General features: G+C 38.1%; 1 protein-coding gene across 1 annotated transcript in view; it reads left to right on the top strand.

The window, feature by feature from the left end:
* Positions 1-17,519, top strand: part of LOC127439678 (RING-type E3 ubiquitin-protein ligase PPIL2-like) — a 54,899-nt gene extending 37,380 nt beyond the window's left edge. Inside the window, exons 14-20 of the mRNA XM_051695926.1 lie at positions 1,475-1,508; positions 7,218-7,335; positions 8,048-8,104; positions 10,795-10,867; positions 11,327-11,389; positions 11,505-11,647; positions 17,265-17,519. Of these exons, the coding sequence (XP_051551886.1) occupies positions 1,475-1,508; positions 7,218-7,335; positions 8,048-8,104; positions 10,795-10,867; positions 11,327-11,389; positions 11,505-11,647; positions 17,265-17,364 (588 nt within the window). The 3' untranslated portion in view covers positions 17,365-17,519. The remainder of the gene's footprint in view (positions 1-1,474; positions 1,509-7,217; positions 7,336-8,047; positions 8,105-10,794; positions 10,868-11,326; positions 11,390-11,504; positions 11,648-17,264) is intronic.
* Positions 17,520-17,817: the final 298 nt, after the last annotated feature.

Raw genomic sequence — 17,817 nt, 5'->3', positions numbered from 1 at the left:
CTCAGAATAACATTCTGATATGATATTCTTCTCACCACAATTGTACAGTGCGGATATCTGAGTTACCGTAAACTTTGTCAGTTTGAACCAGTCTGGCCATTCTCTGTTGACCTCTCTCATTAACAAGGCGTTTCCGTCCACAGAACTGCCGCTCACTGGATGTTTTTTGTTTTTGGCACCATTCTGAGTAAATTCTAGAGACTGTTTTGTGTGAAAATCCCAGGAAATCAGCAGTTACAGAAATGCTCAAACCAGCCCATCTGGCACCAACAAACATCCACGCGATATTCTAAACAGCCAATCGTGTGGGAGCAGTGCAGTGCATAAAATCATGCAGATATGGGTCAGGAGCTTCAGTTAATGTTCAAATCAACCATCTGAATGGGGGAAAAAATGTGATCTCAATGATTTGAACCATGGCATGATTGTTAGTGCCAGACGGGCTGGTTTGAGTATTTCTGTAACTGCTGATCTCCTGGGATTTTCACGCGCAACAGTCTCTAGAATTTACTCCAAATGGTGCCAAAAACAAAAAACATCCAGTGAGTGGCAGTTCTGTGGACAGAAATGCCTTGTTGTTGAAGAGACTGCAACAGAGAATGGCCAGACTGGTTTGAACTGACAAAGTCTACAGTAACTCAGATAACCGCTCTGTACAATTGTGGCGAGAAGAATAGTTTCTCAGAATGCTATTCTGAGATGCAGGTTGGTGCTGTTTTGGTGGCACGAGGGGGACCTACACAATATTAGGCAGGTGGTTTTAATGTTGTGGCTGATCGGTATATGTATATACACTACCGGTCAAAAGTTTAGGGTCACTTACTCATTATTATTATTATTATTATTTTTCACATTTAAGGATAATAGTAAAGTCATCAAAACTATGGAATAGCATAAACAGAACTATGGGAATTATGTTGTGACTAAACAAAATCCAAAATAAATCAAAACTGTGTTATATTTTAGCATCTTCAAAGTAGTCACCCTTTGCCTAGAATTTGCAGACATGTACTCTTGACATTTTCTCAACCAACTTCTTGAGGTATCACCCTGGGATGCTTTTTAAACAGTATTGAAGGAGTTCCCATCATTAAATTTTAGTTTTGTAATTAAATTAATATGGTGGCACAATTATATTTTTGTCTACAAAACTAATTTCAAACATTTAAGCATACGCCTTCAGATCAAAAGGTTTTTAAGATCACGAGAAACATTTCAGTCAAGTGACCCCAAACTTTTGAACAGCAGTATATATATATATATGTGTGTGTGTGTGTGTGTGTGTGTGTGTGTGTGTGTGTGTGTGTGTGTGTGTGTGTGTGTGTGTGTATATATAAATTGTTATTTATAATCAGTTGATGTGTGCATAATTGATTACATTAGCTCTTTAACAGCACACAGATTCTTGTTGATATTCTCTTGTTGAAATATATTTTATTTTGGTCATGTTAGAATTGTTTTTCCCTGATTTCAGATTCAAGGAGGAGACCCTACAGGAACTGGTACAGGTAAGTATTTTATTCCTAATTAAGAATTGTATATCATTTTGATTACTCATGTATAACACCTCAGTTACCCTGTCTGGACTGATAGTATGTTTGATAAAGAGTTTTGAAAGTGTAAGTAATCTTTCACTTGTACTTGTCCAGGGAAGTGCAAGTGTTGCGCATCGAACTTCAGTAATCGGTTATCTTTTCTAGTATTCTACCACTTAAAAGTACAATTTATACAAAAACCTAAAGCTTAACCTCTTAACTGGCAGACCAACCTGAGGGACGAAGTGGACACAGCTATTATAGGGTTAACCCTGAACTACCATTGTTAACCCTATAAAAAGAAATATTAAAAAGTGTTGCAAGTTGTCAAATCAGTTGCTGAAAGTTTAGAACTGAGCCTTTTTGAAAAATGGAAAAAAATAGTTGTATTAAAAAACTGATACTGTCAGTTGATCAGATGAACATTTAATTTGTTGTCACAAGTATGAGTCAGTCTTTCTTGAGCAGTCTAGACAACATGACCTCAACCTCAGCAACAAACCAATGCAGCATTCAATAAAAGCTTCCTTTTTTTAAGCCTGTTTGTGAGGGATGTCTTCATATGGTCATGAGTGTTAAAAGGTGCACATCTAACAAAAACAGAGAGGGTAAAGAGCTCCTCCACATCTCCCTGAATAGAGGCCTGTACATCTGAAAAATTCAATCTCATAAAAAATGCAGTATCCTCACCTGAGACCCTACACTTGCTATTCCTTGAACTCCGTTTTAGACTTTGAAGTCTGGTAGCAACTTCTGTATTCCACTCATTCTCACATCATTCACAATGAGACGAGATTTGCAATTGCGTTTGACCTAAAAATACATGCAAAGAGAGGGATAGATTTTGCATCAATGCAAACAGGATCACCAGTCTAACCAATGTGCTTTTGGTGGTTTAAGTGGGACAAATAGATTACAGTAAGTGATTGTTTACATACGGAAGGAAGGAGTTTGTTGAGTCCTCATTCATTCTGTACAATTTGCACTCCAGTGTGTGTTTGCATGTACACCTGACTTTAAAAGAACCTAATTTGTGTTTCAGAAAGACAAAAACACCCAAATTAAATCCTTAACCACCATTCATACCTCTTGAAAATGTCTGTTCAATAGAGATGAAATTGGTAAAGAATAGATACTGGATAGTTTTGTTTTCGCAGCTGCGAGTTTTTGTGATTTGTTTTCAGCTATAACTGTGTAGCCTGAAATTCATTTTTTATATTATGAAGCACCAGAAATTGTGCATTGATAAATATTGGCTTTTTGTCCAAGCCATAATAGCTTTTAGACAGATCTTCCTGAAGGCTTTCTGTGTTCAGCTGTTTTGTTTATTCCATTTAGTTGTGTAAGAAGACCCTTAAATTAGATAATATAAAGCAAATCATCAAAATGTGGAGGTTGAGTAGTCATGAGAATGAAAAATTGCACAGTGTTTCTTTGAAGAGACGCTGTTGTCTGTAATAATGGTGCGTTGTTTGGCTGTGACTAAATGTGAAGTGATTAGGATTCAGGATTGTTTTTCTTCAAAATGTAATTTCTTCAAAATAAAGGTATCAGTGCTGCAATCTGAAAAATTCACAACCCACATTGGGATACATTGACAAAAACAGACAAAGGTTTAAGATATATGCATGAATTAGTGTGGATATAAAGCAGTGTATTAAAAATGAATAAGAAAGAAGAAATCACAAAAAGCTTATTGAAGTCTTTTCCATCAGACAAAGAGAAAAAAGAGAACATTTAAAGTGTGCACTTAAGCTTCTGGGACTTTATTACAAAAATATCCTAATTCTAGAATCGTATGTGTCCGCGAACATTGACGCTTTTCACCTGTCAATCATTTTGCTCGTTCTCATAGTGTTGTATTTGAAGTGGATTATTGAGGCTATGATTCATAATGTTTGTCAGTTGAGGGCGCTGTTGTGCCACTGTTGAATTTTGACAGCCACAGGAACAAACAATGCTGCTCTTTTGCTTGGTTTTCGTCTCAAAATTATCTTTGGAGGGTGGGGTTTGGAATGAGGGGGCGTGGCTAATTCAGCGGCTCAGTCACGTGAAATCTTCAGAATGCCAAAATCGCTTACAGCACCTTTAAGTTGAGACTTAAGATAGAAAGTTTCTGTTATAAGCCTCTGTTGAAAATCACAGGTAGGGGTGGGTTTTTGATATCAATGTAGTTTTATACATTACTGTGCAAAAATCTTAGGCAAATTATATTTAAAAAAAACAAAAAAACATTTGTCTTTAAACTTTTATACATTCAGATTTTAGTGTATGAGTAGGAAATATCAATACACATTCCCTTTGCAAATAGCATTGAATAGAAGAGCAAAGAGCCCTACAACAGATGGTGTGGCCCCCACAGAGCCCTGATCTCAACATCATTGAGTCACTCTGGGGTTACATGAAGACACAAGCAATTGCGACAGCCTAAATAGATAGAAGAACTGCGGCGAATTTAAGGCCATGTTTACCGTACGTTTCCACTGTCACGTTGTGTGCGAAGCTGAGAGAGTGTTTTCAATTAATTCCTGTGGAAGCCGAGCGCCACACTCGTGAGGTGGATTGTGGGATTGACAGCGCCATAGATCAAGCTGTTCCCTAGAGGATTTCTTCTATGTCAGTGGAAATATAGCCTTACACTAAAGCCGGCATCACACTTGCCAGCTCCAAACAAGTAGATTTTGACCAAGGGTGTCACATTTACTCATTTTGCTGAGATCTCACACTCTTCAGTAGGAGTTCTGTCACACTTGCCGATTTAGAATGGTGGAGGGGTGACAGACATACCGACTTTCTCTCCGATTCCCTGTCATGTGGAGCTCGCCAAAATAACAGGAGTAACAAACAATGGTAATAGACTGAACTAGGACAAAGTCTTTCTAGAAAGTCAGTCCACTGTCGGACATCTTTGAAATGCTACCAGGAGACTATTTCCAGTCATGCCAGTGCAGCTCCTATCTGCTTGAATGGGGGAACACAGAAATTTCAAAAACAGTTGGTCAAGATTATGATCAAATAAAATATTTTAAATCAGCAGTAAAATCTGACAAAACTGGTATTATAAATTGTGCTTCTTTACCTCATATTACACTAAAAAACTCCTGGCTTGTATAGCTAATGCGCATGCGCGTTCTCGAGTTGATTGGCAGGCAATGTCTGTATCTAAACGGTGATTGGCTCTTCTACCTGTAAGGCGGGACTTTCTTTTCTAAATCCATTGACTGTTGGGCGCTAGAGCTCCTTGGTTGGGTGTTCCAATTTCTCCCATTCATCACCTTGGTTATCTGTATTGGCAAAATCCACTATCAGTCGACCTCTAACTAGGATGCGATTCATAAATTAACTTTACCCTGTGAATGCTTTGTGACACAACCAACATGGATAACAATTAGCATTTGTGATGATATTATGATACGTGGCTGAGTTCGGTTGCTAATGAAAACGTTCAGATCAGCAGGACGTCTGGTCAGTTTTTCAGTAACAAGCTCATTGGTCACTTGACGAGACCACAAGCATTTTAGCGATTTCTTTTCTTTTTTTTTCTAACAAGTTTGATGTGCTTTCCCAGTTGTTGGAGCCATTAACTCAGCAAGGAGTCCTGTTGGTCAAGGGATTAACGACTTTATGCTGACCTCTCGACTCGATTATGTAAATGAAGCTTACGACTTACTTCCCGCTCTGTAGTTATGCTTCCGATAACTGGAGATCAGTCTTCACAACGCTGTGGTGGAATTTTGGCCCACTCTTCTTTACAGAACTGCTTTAGTTCAGCCACATTGGAGGGGTTTCGAGCATGAACTTCCCGTTTAAAGTCCTGCCACAGCATCTCAATCGGGTTCAAGTCAGGACTTTGACTAGGCCACTCCAAAACTCTAATTTTGCTTCTTTTGAGCCATTCAGAGGTGGACTTACTCCTATGCTTTGGATCATCGTCTTCCTGCATAATCTAGTTGCGCTTGAGCTTCAACTCATGGATTGATGACCAGAAGTTTTCCTTTAGGATTTTCTGGTAGGGAGCAGAATTCATGTTTCCCTCAATTATTGCAAGTCACGCTGGCTCTGAAGCAGCAAAGCGTCCCCACAGCATCACACTACCACCACCATGCTTGACCGTAGGTATGATGTTCTTTTTGTGGAATTCCGTGTTTGATTTACGCCAGATTTAATGGGACCCGTCTTCAAACAGTTCCACTTTCGACTCATCAGTCCACAGAACATTCTCCCAAAAGGTTTGAGGATCATCAAGGTGTGTTTAGGCAAAATTCAGATGAGCCTTAACGTTCTTCTGGGTTAGCAGTGGTTTTCACCTCGCCACTCTTCCATGGATGGCTTTTTTGCCAGTGTCTTTCTGATAGTGGATTCATGAATAATGACCTTTATTTATGCGAGAGAGGCCTGCAGTTCCTTGGATATTGTCCTTGGCTTTTTTGTGACTTGAATGAGTCGTCTCAGTGCTCTTCTGGGAAGGTTCACTACTGTTCCAAGTTTTCTCCATTTGGAGATTATGGATCTCACTGTGGTTCTTTGGAAAATAGCCTTTGAAATAGCTTTGTAACCCTTCCCAGACAGATGTATTTCAATCACCTTTTTCCTCATTATTTCTGGAATCTTTTTGACTTTGGCATACTGTGCTACTGGTTGAGACATTTTAGCCAATTTCATGCTGCTGAAAAAGTTCTATTTAGGTGTTCTATCTCTTCATTCATGAACTAAATCACTTTTTGTTGCCATTGTTGTTTTTTAATCTTATCAACCTTGTTAGGCAGTCCAGCTGATTTCCCTCCTCTTCCTATAACCCTTTTTCCCTTTTCCATTTTAATCAAGTCAGTAGCATGGGGGGAGGAAATGTCAGCAAGGTCATAAATTATGCAGAAATGTCACCTGGGGAATGTTTATGAGGGTGTGCAAGTTTTAAAAGGCATATTGGTGCACTGTAAAGCCATCACTTTGCAACAACACCAGCTGCTGAGCTTAAACATTAAACACCTTAGTCTAAAACTGGGATTATGCAAAACTGCCATTCTAGCCATCTTATTTGAAAGGTACAAATGATTTTAAAACTCCTGTGTGTGTTTGAACTGAGTTTTCAAGGCATCATTTAAGTTGTGGAGCAGTTTTTTTATCTTATGCAACTCTCACACAATCACTAGCTGAGAGATCCAGCAGAGCTTTTGATCGAACATGATGAAGCGTTAATTAGTGTACCTGATTTGGATGCCTTCAACATGAGCTGTTTGTTTATGGTGGCGGAGGATGACACACGGTGCCTGTGTGCACATTTGGGTTTTATTTTTTTTTATGATTTGAAGTCATTTAAAAATACAGTCTGGGTCAAGTCCAACTAAAGTGCTGTAATATTTCAGTAGAAAAGCTGTGGATGGGATAGTATTCTCAGGCTACTGCTAAAATGTTTGCTTCACCTGTGCAGTGATGGCCAACCATGGCTACATCATTTTATTATTATTTTTTTTTTTTTTCTTTAATTAATCTGTGGTGTTTGCTGAGGCCAGCATCACTGTTGTATTGCACATACTTAGGGTTAGGGATTTGAACAAACTCCCGTATAATTATTGTTGGTCATGGGATGTCTTGATCTTACATCAGTGTTACTTTTTCACTGGGATCTCAATTGTTCATTTCAGTTTCCTCAAATCTTCTCTTGTCTGTCGTTGTGTGTATCAGGAGGCGAGTCTTTTTGGGGGAAGCCGTTTAAGGATGAGTTTAGGCCCAATCTTTCCCATACTGGTCGTGGTGTTCTGAGCATGGCTAACTCAGGACCAAACACAAATAAATCCCAGTTGTGAGTACTTGTTAAGTTTACTTGTTCACATATGAACTTTAACTGTTTAGAAAAATCCAAAATTATTTTTAGGTTAAAAAGATGATGAAAGGTGCCAAGTTTGTTGAAATGTAATCTTGGTATTCATTATGTTTTTTAAGAACTTTTACACCATCCTAAACATACATTTTGATTGAATGACTCTAACTATGGAATTGGTACAGCCATGAAGTATAAAGTACATCCTTACATATTGGATGCATGTGATCATTAATTTATAAAAAATCGAATATTTGGGTTAAAAAGCTTATATATATATATATATATATATATATATATATATATATATATATATATATATATATATATATATAATGCATTTTTGGAATCATTATGAATTATTTAAAATCATATCTTTAAGTTTGAAAACCTAAACTAACTTTCCATGTCATAAAAAGGTCGAATGTTTTGTTATTTTTTATTTACTCAAGAATTTCTGCCTTTTTAATTAGATGTTTTTTTTTATGCTGTTTTTGACCCAATGCCCTACAAAAAATATCAAAGCAAATTTTAATTTGGGAATTAAAAAACATAAAATTCATAGAAGAGGTGTATTAAATTAATTCTTTGTAAATTTCATTTTTATTTTGTATTTTTGAATAAATTATTAGATCCAAACACAAAAAATAAATGACCCCTCTGCTGTTTCCTTTTTTTCCTTTTCTTTTTTCAGCTTCATCACATTTCGCTCGTGCTCATACCTGGACAGGAAGCACACTGTATTTGGAAGGTAATATCATTTATAGATTTATTTTTGCCGTTTCTCACACTTTTTGACATCTCTACATGACTTGGACATTCACATCGTTTAGACTCAAAAGTTCTGTGTGGGTTTGGCTGTAGACAGCCTTTGTAAACTGTATAATAGTGTTTGTTGGGAAGGAAGTTTATCCGGATTCTAAACTGAGCTGCTGTCTGTTAAAGGTCAGCAATGGATCAGTAAACATACACAGCAGCTTTACCTGTGCCACTGCAGAAGCTCTGTGTGTGAGTGTGAGTGTGTTTGGTTTTGTGCTTCCATTAGAACAGGTTAGCATGTGAATTCATCTTAAAGAATATACAGTGTGGGAGTAAAGACGCTGACTACCACCCCTGGAGTCGCGAGTTTGGAGTGACTCCAGCCAGGTCTCCTAAGCAACCAAATTGTTCCGATTGCTAGGGAAGGTAGAGTCACATGGGGTAACCTCCTCGTTGTCGCTAATGTGGTTCGCTCTCGGTGGGGCGCGTGGTAAGTTGTGCGTGGATTTCGCAGAGAATAGCGTGAAGCGTCCACTCGCGCTATGTCCCTGCGGTAATGCCCTCAACAAGCCACGTGATAAGATGCGCGGATTGACGGTCTCAGATGCGGAGGCAACTGAGATTCGTCCTCCGCCACCAGGATTGAGGCGAGGCACTACGCCACCACGAGGATTTAGAGCGCATTGGGAATTGGGCATTCCAAAATGGGGAGAAAATAATTTTAAAAAAAAGAATATACAGTGTGTGTATGTGTAGTATATTTGTTTATATGTACATACAGCAGGGTCCAAAATTAACACCAAATTCAAATAAAATGGGCTTTGGTGAGTAAATAAAACTGTTAATCATAAGTGGCTGGTAATATCAGCATATAGGGTGTTTCTTCAACTTCAGGCAATTTCATGTCCCAGAGGTTGTTTTTATTAAAACTAACAGATTTCAAGTTTTTTCCGTTGTTGTTGTGAGTTTTAGCCTTGTCCCAGACCCAGACTTTCAAAATTAAACTATGAAAATCCATAATAAAATACAAATTATTACGTTTCAAACTATGATAATCTAGAAAGAGTGAAATAAACAATCTATTTCAATACTTATTGTGTGAAAATAATCCTATCAGTTTTTCCAGGATTATAACTGTCCCACTGCATCATTTCAACTACACCAAACAATTTGAACCCTTACAATGTTTTTCGAAAGTTAGTGTACTTATTAACAAGTCGACAAAAGTGTCAGTGAAGAGCATGTTTAATATGGAAAATAAGACGTGATGTTTGAAGAAGACAAAGAAAATTCAGTGTGAAAATATTCTTTAATTATGTGTATTTAGGATACAGAAAATGTTAGCCATGAAGTTAGCCTTAGTTAGCCTGCACTCTAAGAGGATGTGTGTTATGGACAGTTCCAGGATAAATTAAGTGGTACATTTCTTGTTTGGTCAGTTTTCTCTATGTAAAGCCATTCCTGGGGGAAAGCATGTCTTCTGTTGAATCAGAACATTCCAGAACACACACACACACTCTAAGGGAAAGTCATGCCCGTTTGGCACTGAGTTGAAATCCTTGGGCTCTAGCTGTGGAATTCAGAGGCTTGTCAACATAAGCCTGAATCAAACTGTTGTGTACACACAGACACACTCGCACAAACTCGCACTCGTCAAACACACTCACATACACCCCACATCAGCAGAAACTCTGTGTACTTACTGAGCACATGCAGGGAAACTACATACACACACTTCTCGACCCTCAGCCTATGTGGCACTGAGAAACCTGAGCCTATCTTAAAGAGGAAATCTCCCATGGCAACAAGAGGCCTCTCATGAACAGCTGTATGAAGAGAGAGGGACACAGTATGTGTGTGTGTGCCTATAGATTTAACAAAACAAATGAGAAATGGGCCATAATTTACTGATCATGTGTACAGTATAGATTTTGTCGCAGTCCTCTGAAGTTCAGAAAATCGGGCATTATTTAATCACCCTCATGTTGTTCCAAACTCACGATTTGATGTCTTCAGTGGAACTCAAAAGGAGAAATTTGGTAGAATTTTCACCCTGTTGTCCATAAAACAAAAGCATAACGTGTGTGACTAGGGACTGTCAAGCTCCAAATAAGACAAAAAAGCACCATAAAAGTAGTCCATACAACTCTATTTTCCAAGTCCTCTGAAGATACACAAGCTTTGTGTGAGGTACAGAGCAAAATCAAAGTCGTTATTCTCAGAAAATCCAGAATTTGTGCTTCTGCATATTCAGAATTGATGCATGATGTTAAAGGAATACTTCACCCCAAAATTAAAATCCTGTCATTGTTTACGCATCCTTATGTTGTTCCAAACCCATATGACTTTCTTTTTGCTGTGGAACCCTAAAGGAGACGTTAAGCAGAATTACAATCTCAGTCACCATTCGCTTTCATTGTATGGACAAAAGATGCAATGAAAGTGAATCATGACTGAGAATAACATTTTGCCCAACATCTTTCTGTTCCACAGAAGAAAGTAACACGGGTTTGCAACAACATGAGGGTAAGAAAATTATTAACTAAAAACTATTCATTTAAAATAAGGTAGATCCAATCTCATTGGAGATATTATCACCTCTTGTCACTGAATAACACCTCATATACTCTTTGCAGCTGGATTGTAATAGGGAGTTCCCTCTCTCTTTTCTCTCTTTTCTAGAGTGGTTGGTGGTTTTGAGACTCTCACAGCGTTGGAGAACGTTGAAAGTGATCCTAAGACAGACAAACCCAAGGTGCTAAAGCAATTTCGTTCTCCTCTGTTGCATCAGAAATGTTGAATTTGATGGGACACATGCATTTCTGCACTGTAGTGTTGCTTCGCTGACTCATTGCACCTCCTGCTTGACTGCTGTCATATCCCCAAATGCTTGAACATTTTTCCCCTGAGAACACTCCCATTTAAAAGAGCCAAGTTGAGAAGACAGATTTCATTCTTTTACTTTGTTCTCTTTCCTTTATTGTTTGTTTGTCTTGGTTTTCAAACATTTTTCTATGCTTCATGTCTTGCTACCCAAACAGAAATGCACTTTAGCTTAGTGCAGCAGATTTTTTGACATCTAGGATCTAGGCTTTCCGTTTTTTTCCCCGTGCTTTCGAGAGATTACAAATTCCACAGGTAACACCAGGCAGAAGGATGAAGATGTGTTTGATGTCACTCTGTCTTTCTCTGTGTTTCTCTTTCACGTTCTCAGTCAGAGATAAAGGTGCTGAGCGCTACAGTATTTGTGGACCCCTACGAGGAAGCAGATGCACAGGTCAGCATTTGTGTGTGTTTGTGTACGTTCAGACAGTCAATGTCATATTTGTTATTGTTTTTCATAGTGTGTGGTGTCTGCGGGATTAGGTCAGTGTTATTCTGTGTTTGTTTAGATTGCGGCCGAGCGAGAGAAGGAAGTACAGAAACAAGAGGAAGAGAAAGCGCAAACTTCTGCTTCAGTCACCAAGACAAAAACAGAATCGCAGCCTAAAACCTTCAGACCAGGAGTGGGCAAATACATCAACATGTCTGCCAAGTGAGTTCACATGCATTCATGATTATGCACGTTTTTGAATATGATAACCTTATAAGGGACCGTTCACACCAAACACCCGTCTGCTCTGTGAACATGCGCTAAATGGACATTTTTGACTTAAGTGCTACTTTCCGCTGTTTTTTTTCTAGTGTTTTGTAGATGAGCGCCACGTTTATAAGAAGTTGTGTTCAAATTAACTTTTAAAAATGCATCTCAAGACCTGCATTCTGTTCGTTGCGTTGCGTGCATCTTTTTTCTTTTTAACCCAAGACTGTATTTGGTCTGAAGAGCTCCAAATATTGCAAGGCTTTATTGACCTTGTTAGTTTACAGGAAAAAGATAATCGGTTCGACCGCTATTGTTAACCGATATTTACTTTTTCCACTTTACCAGTTACCGGTTCTTTAATATCAGGTGTACCGATAAAGTTAGACAACGTCGACAATAAAAAAAAATTGACGATCATCGTCGAATAGTCGTTTGATCTTAACGTAACATAAGATCATATGAAACTCTAATGATTGCACACAAGAGCAGCACTGCAGCTCGCGCCTGACTGAAGAGAGGAAGAAAACACATCTCACAGTCCAGATGCACTCTATACTTTCCAAACAGCTTCAGGTGATGTAGATCGCAAAGTGTGAGGGAATTATAATGCAAAAATACAAAATAAGTAAAGACAGAAGCACTCTTGTTGTGGAATAAGCAGAGCCGGAGCTGACGCTCAGCTTAAGCAAAACTTGCATGTCGAGCGTCTTTAAAGGAAACACCCCGGCGTTACATCTTTAATGCAGTTCTATTTAATGTGTTATAGCTTTATTAAAGTTAAAATAATAAGGAAACTTGCATTTCTCTGTGCGGTCAGCGCCTCTTCTATGAGTTGTGTGAAGGGTCCCGATCTAAGGGGGAAAGATTGAAACTGCACCCAGCTGAGGTACAATCTGTTGCGGGGACGCTCATCCCTCGAGTGCGCGCGCTTAATGCAGCTAGATTATAACGCGATGGCAACTTATTGAATCATAATATATGTCACTGTGCATTTCTTATCGTGAAGAAAATTGTCAAAATGCAGCTTTATTAATAAGAGAGAGTTTGTTTTTTTTGTGAGTTAAAGATGGATTGAAGTGACCAAAAAGGTGAGAGTGAGAGTAGTCTTCGCTTGATAACAGTAGGATTTTTTTGTAGTGAAATTTTTACTGAATTAAACATAATAAAATGTATTTTTTCCCTTTAATTCAGTGAATGTCATTTAGAGGTATTTTTAAAAGATGATTTTGTCCTCTTTATTGTTAGCAAGCACGTTTAATACAACCTTTTAAATCGGGGCACAAGCTGAATAGTCGGTTAATAATCGCCCGAATAGTCGAATAATCGTTCTAATAATCGTTAGATTAGTCGATTATCAAAATAGTCGTTAGTCGCAGCCCTAGTGCACTATATTACCGGTAGTTTTGTTAAGCAGTTTACCTTATGAGGTTAGTGATAAATAATTAAGTTGTGATTGTGCCTAAAAGCAGAAGTAAAATAAGAATTAAAGGAATATTCCATCAATCAACAGCATTTGTGGCATAATGTTAATTACCACAAAAATGTATTTCAACTCATCCCTCCTTTTCTTTAAAAAAAGCAAAAATGGAGATTTCAGTCAGGCAATTACAATGGAAGTGAATGGGGCCAATTTTTGGAGGGTTTAAAGGCAGAAATGTGAAGCTTATCAGTTTATAAAAGCACTTACATTCTTCTGTTAAAACTATTTGAGCTGTAAAGTTGTTTTTAATCATCATTTTTACAGTCATTTTAGGGTTTGACATTATAATGTCATGGCAACAAAGTTGTAAAATTGGCTATAACTTTACACAGAAATGGTTAGTAAGTGATTTTATCACACTAAAATCATGTTAACATGCATATTGTTTATGTGTTGTGGATATACTTTTGAAAAACTGAGGATTTTAATGTCCAAAGTTGGGGGGCCTGAGTAGCTCAGCAAGTGAAGACGCTGACTACCACACCTGGAGTCGCAAGTTTGAATCCAGGGTGTGCTGAGTGACTACAGTCAGTCTTCCATAGCAACCAATTGGCCCGGTTGCTGGGGTGGGTAAAGTCACGTTGGGTTAACCTCCTCGTGGTTGCTATAATTTGTGGTTCTCGCTCTCAGTGGGGCCTGTGGTGAGTTGTGCGTGGATGCCGCGTAGAATAGCATGAAGCTTCCACACGCTCTAGGTCTCCGCGGTAATGTGCTCAACAAGCCACGTGATAAGATGTACGGATTGACGGTCTCAGACGCGGAGGCAACTGAGATTCATCCTCCGCCACCTGGATTGAGGCAAGCCACTACGCCACCACGAGGACAAATAAAAATACATTTTTGTGGTAATCAATTTTATGCCACAAATGCTGTAGATTGAGCATAATTTTTATTGAACCCGGAATATTCCTTTAAAAATAGTTTTTCGGACACTTAATCCAAAGTCTTTCTGGCAAGTCAGTCCACAGGCGGCCCATCTTTGGAACCCTCCCGGGAAGCTATTTCCAGTCATGTCAGTGCAGTTCCTATCAAATCAGCAGTAAAATCTGACAACGCTGATAACATAAATTGTGCTTCTTTACCTCATATTACGCTAAAAACACAATTTTCCTGGCTTGTATAGCTAATGCGCATGTGCGTACTCCAGATCATTGACAGGTGATGCCTGTATCTAAAAGATGATTGGCTCTTTATTCGAGATTCGAACTAGCGAACTAGCGAACTCCAGCGGTGGTAGCCAGCGTCTTTACCACTGAGCTACCCAGGCCCCCAGGGATATTATTCTTACGTTGGCTGGAATGAAGAGGGACATTGCAAACCATACTTGCATGTCGTTGTTTAAAAAGAAAAGTTAAATTACACCATAATGTGATAAAAATCTGTGGAGACTGAATCTGAATGGAGGCAAATGATTATTCACTTAAAAGAGTCACTTAAAAAAGAAAAATGTCATTTGATTGCAACTACACACCTGATAACATTTGTGTAAGTGAACAGAACTGCTCCTAACGTGTCTACAACACACTCGCTATCACATGAATCAACACATAAATGAATTAACAGTTAAGTTATTAACTTTAATTTACCTCTGAGCAAATGTAGGTGTCCTTGCTGATCTTATACATGTTAATTTGGGAATGAGTATTCTCACATACAGTAGTTTAATCCATAGCATGCTCTTCTTGAGATTTATTTAAAGATTTAAAAAAAAAGAGAAAAAACACTGTGTGCATCATCTCAGTATACACATTGTTGCCAGGTCACTTGCAATAACAATGTTTATGCCTTGGATAACTGTGTTTGTTCCATATTTTTGGATAATTTCTATAAAATTCCTCTTAAAACTACTCATTAGAAAACAGCAAACACTTGTCAGATGAAAATATCGGGCGGCAACAGTTGCTAAGGTAAAGGCGGGGCTTAGTGAAGTGTCAGTTGAATGTGATAAAAAGATATTGGCTATTGCAAAATAAAACAGACAATAAATAGAGACAACACATTGTGGTTCACAAACCAATGACTTGTAACTTTTAATGAATCTTTCAAAAAGACTAACAAAATCAAGTTATCGTAAAATCAGTCTAACATGTTGAATCCATCAGAGCAGTTACTAAATTGACATCTAACTCAGCTGATTATAATATAGTTTTCTTTATTGTTCTTTATTATAGGATTTCTTGATTTAATCCATTGCACTCTAGATTATGATATCCATCAAAAATGTCCAATCAAGACATAGGATATTCCTCTTTATGTCTAAAGGGCAAATTTGATCTTGTCTTGGCAGCTCTCATTAACAGAAATAGTCCTCCTCTGCACATGCATATGTAAATGGCCTTGAGGTGTCTTCTTCGTAAAGAATTCAATCTTTAAAGGAAAGATCATTATTATACTTAAGCTTAAAGTCTCATCATGGTAATTGAGGGTGTTTGCGGGTATCATTGGCAAGGGCTTTGTCCTGTGGCACAGCAGGGCTCAGGATATGAGCAAAGTTTACTGAGAACAGCAGGAGATCATTCTAATTATCCCTCACAACCCCACTGTTTCTCTCTCACACACACACACAGACACACACACACACACACACATCCTCCTTAACCCACTCACTGAAAGATAAGTAAACACCTGCTGCACTCACCAGAGTTCTGGATCACACACACACACACACACACACACACACACACACACACACTCTCTCTCTCTCTCTCTCTCTCTCTCTCTCTCTCTCTCTCTCTCTCTCTCTCTCTCTCTCTCTCTCTCTCTCTCTCACACACACACACACACACTTATTATTATTATATTATTAAAGTTTTTTGCACAAAAAAACAGTCATGTGTTTATAAAACGTGATCATTTTCCACCCTCATTCTGACCCTGTGTTAGAAACATTCTTTGGTTTTGGTGCTGCTCTTTTAAGACTTGACAGTAAACGCCCACTGTTATGATTGGCTCTCTGCTCTTGACTGACCTGCTCTCTCCTTGTCATCTCACTGCTCGCCACCACTGGACGGGGCTACTGAAGTAATAAGTAGGCGTTGATGTGTTGTTGTGGATGTGGTCATATGCAAATGTCTACCACAGTGTGACATCACAATGTGGAGGAAGTAGAGAATGTGTCGTTTTGGCAGTTCGGTTACTATAACTTTGGCTCTTTTTGTAGTGTGAAGGAAGTTTTGAGTTCTGAAAATTACAGTACGTTTTTAAAGTACAATGAACTCAATTAGGCTGTTTTTGCTACTGTATTTTTAAGACTTCTATGTAAATGACCTCTGTGATAATTGGCTAACCTCTTTGAGTAATGTTTACTCCCAAGTTAAATTAAATACAGAATTAAAGGATATCATCTTAAAGTTATATATTTAATTAGGATGACGTTAAACAATTAGGGTTACAAAATGAAATTGAACATAGAGATTTACGCTAAATAGAAACGAATAAATCTAGAAAACACCTTATATTAATTTAACAGCGCAATTAAACAGCAGCAAAAGAAGAAACCAACTTTTGGCACAGACCCTTTATGGCTGTGCAGGGGCTCAGTTTAATTAGTGAACCTTTTATGTGGACTAGTTAATTTATATGAACCATCTGAACAAACTGACTCGCTGGAATGGAGTTTCCAATGTTAAATATAAGTGAATCGTTTATATTGCTGCGTTCGCAGTTCAATGTGACAAATGCAGCGTTTTGTGAAGCTGCTTCGGAACTCATTGAAAAATGTCTCTCGTTACTGAAAAAGCTACTCTATTGCAAAAATAAGTTAACACTGAAGTGTGTCATTTCTGCAGCAGTAGCGCAACTGAACGGAATTGCAAAAAATAAACATTGTTTTTGGCATCGTTTGTTTGCAGATGCCACTTGGTTTGATGATTTGCCATCTAATGCAATAACATTTTTTAAACACATTTTTGAGCATTGCTGAAGTGTCCGAATGTGTTTTGGGGCCACTGAAGTTGACACTGGCTCATCCTTCAATAACTGTGCTGAAATGTGCCAAACAAACTGCTCATGTCAGACTCAGATGATCACTACTGAATCAATTACACAAACATAATTAACTTGAATGTCTTATTCACTCTCCTTTATCAGAAAACATTCCCACCCAGATGGTGACAAACCCTCCACTAGTGAAGCTCCTGCCAAGAAACCCAAAGGCAGAACGGGATTTGGAGACTTCAGTTCCTGGTAGAAGCTTGAACCTGACAGTACCTTCTTTCTTACAAATGGCTGATTATGTATTCCCCCTTATATGTTCCATAATTTGTATTGGAGTGATGAATGTTTTTTTATTTTTATTTTTTTATTTAAAGGGATAGTTCACCCAAAAAGGATAATTCAATAAAATCATTTACTCACCCTCATGCTGTTCCAAACAATATGCCTTTCTTTCGGGGAAAACAAAAGGAGATGTTAGGCAAAATGTTAGCTTCAGTCAACATTCACTTTCATTGCATCTTTTTTCCATACAATTAAAGTGAATATTGACTGAGGCTGTCACTGTGCCTAACAACCTCTGTGTTCCACGGAAAAAAGTAAGTCATACGGGTTTGAGTAAGTAAATAATGACATTATTTTCATTTTTGGGTGAACTAGGGATTCTTCAATTGACATATAGTTTAGTCACATCTTTATTTACACTGAA

Source organism: Myxocyprinus asiaticus, chromosome 4 (assembly GCF_019703515.2).
Source record: "Myxocyprinus asiaticus isolate MX2 ecotype Aquarium Trade chromosome 4, UBuf_Myxa_2, whole genome shotgun sequence".
In the NCBI taxonomy this organism is placed as follows: domain Eukaryota; kingdom Metazoa; phylum Chordata; class Actinopteri; order Cypriniformes; family Catostomidae; genus Myxocyprinus; species Myxocyprinus asiaticus.
This window is presented reverse-complemented; position numbering and strand designations above follow the sequence as displayed.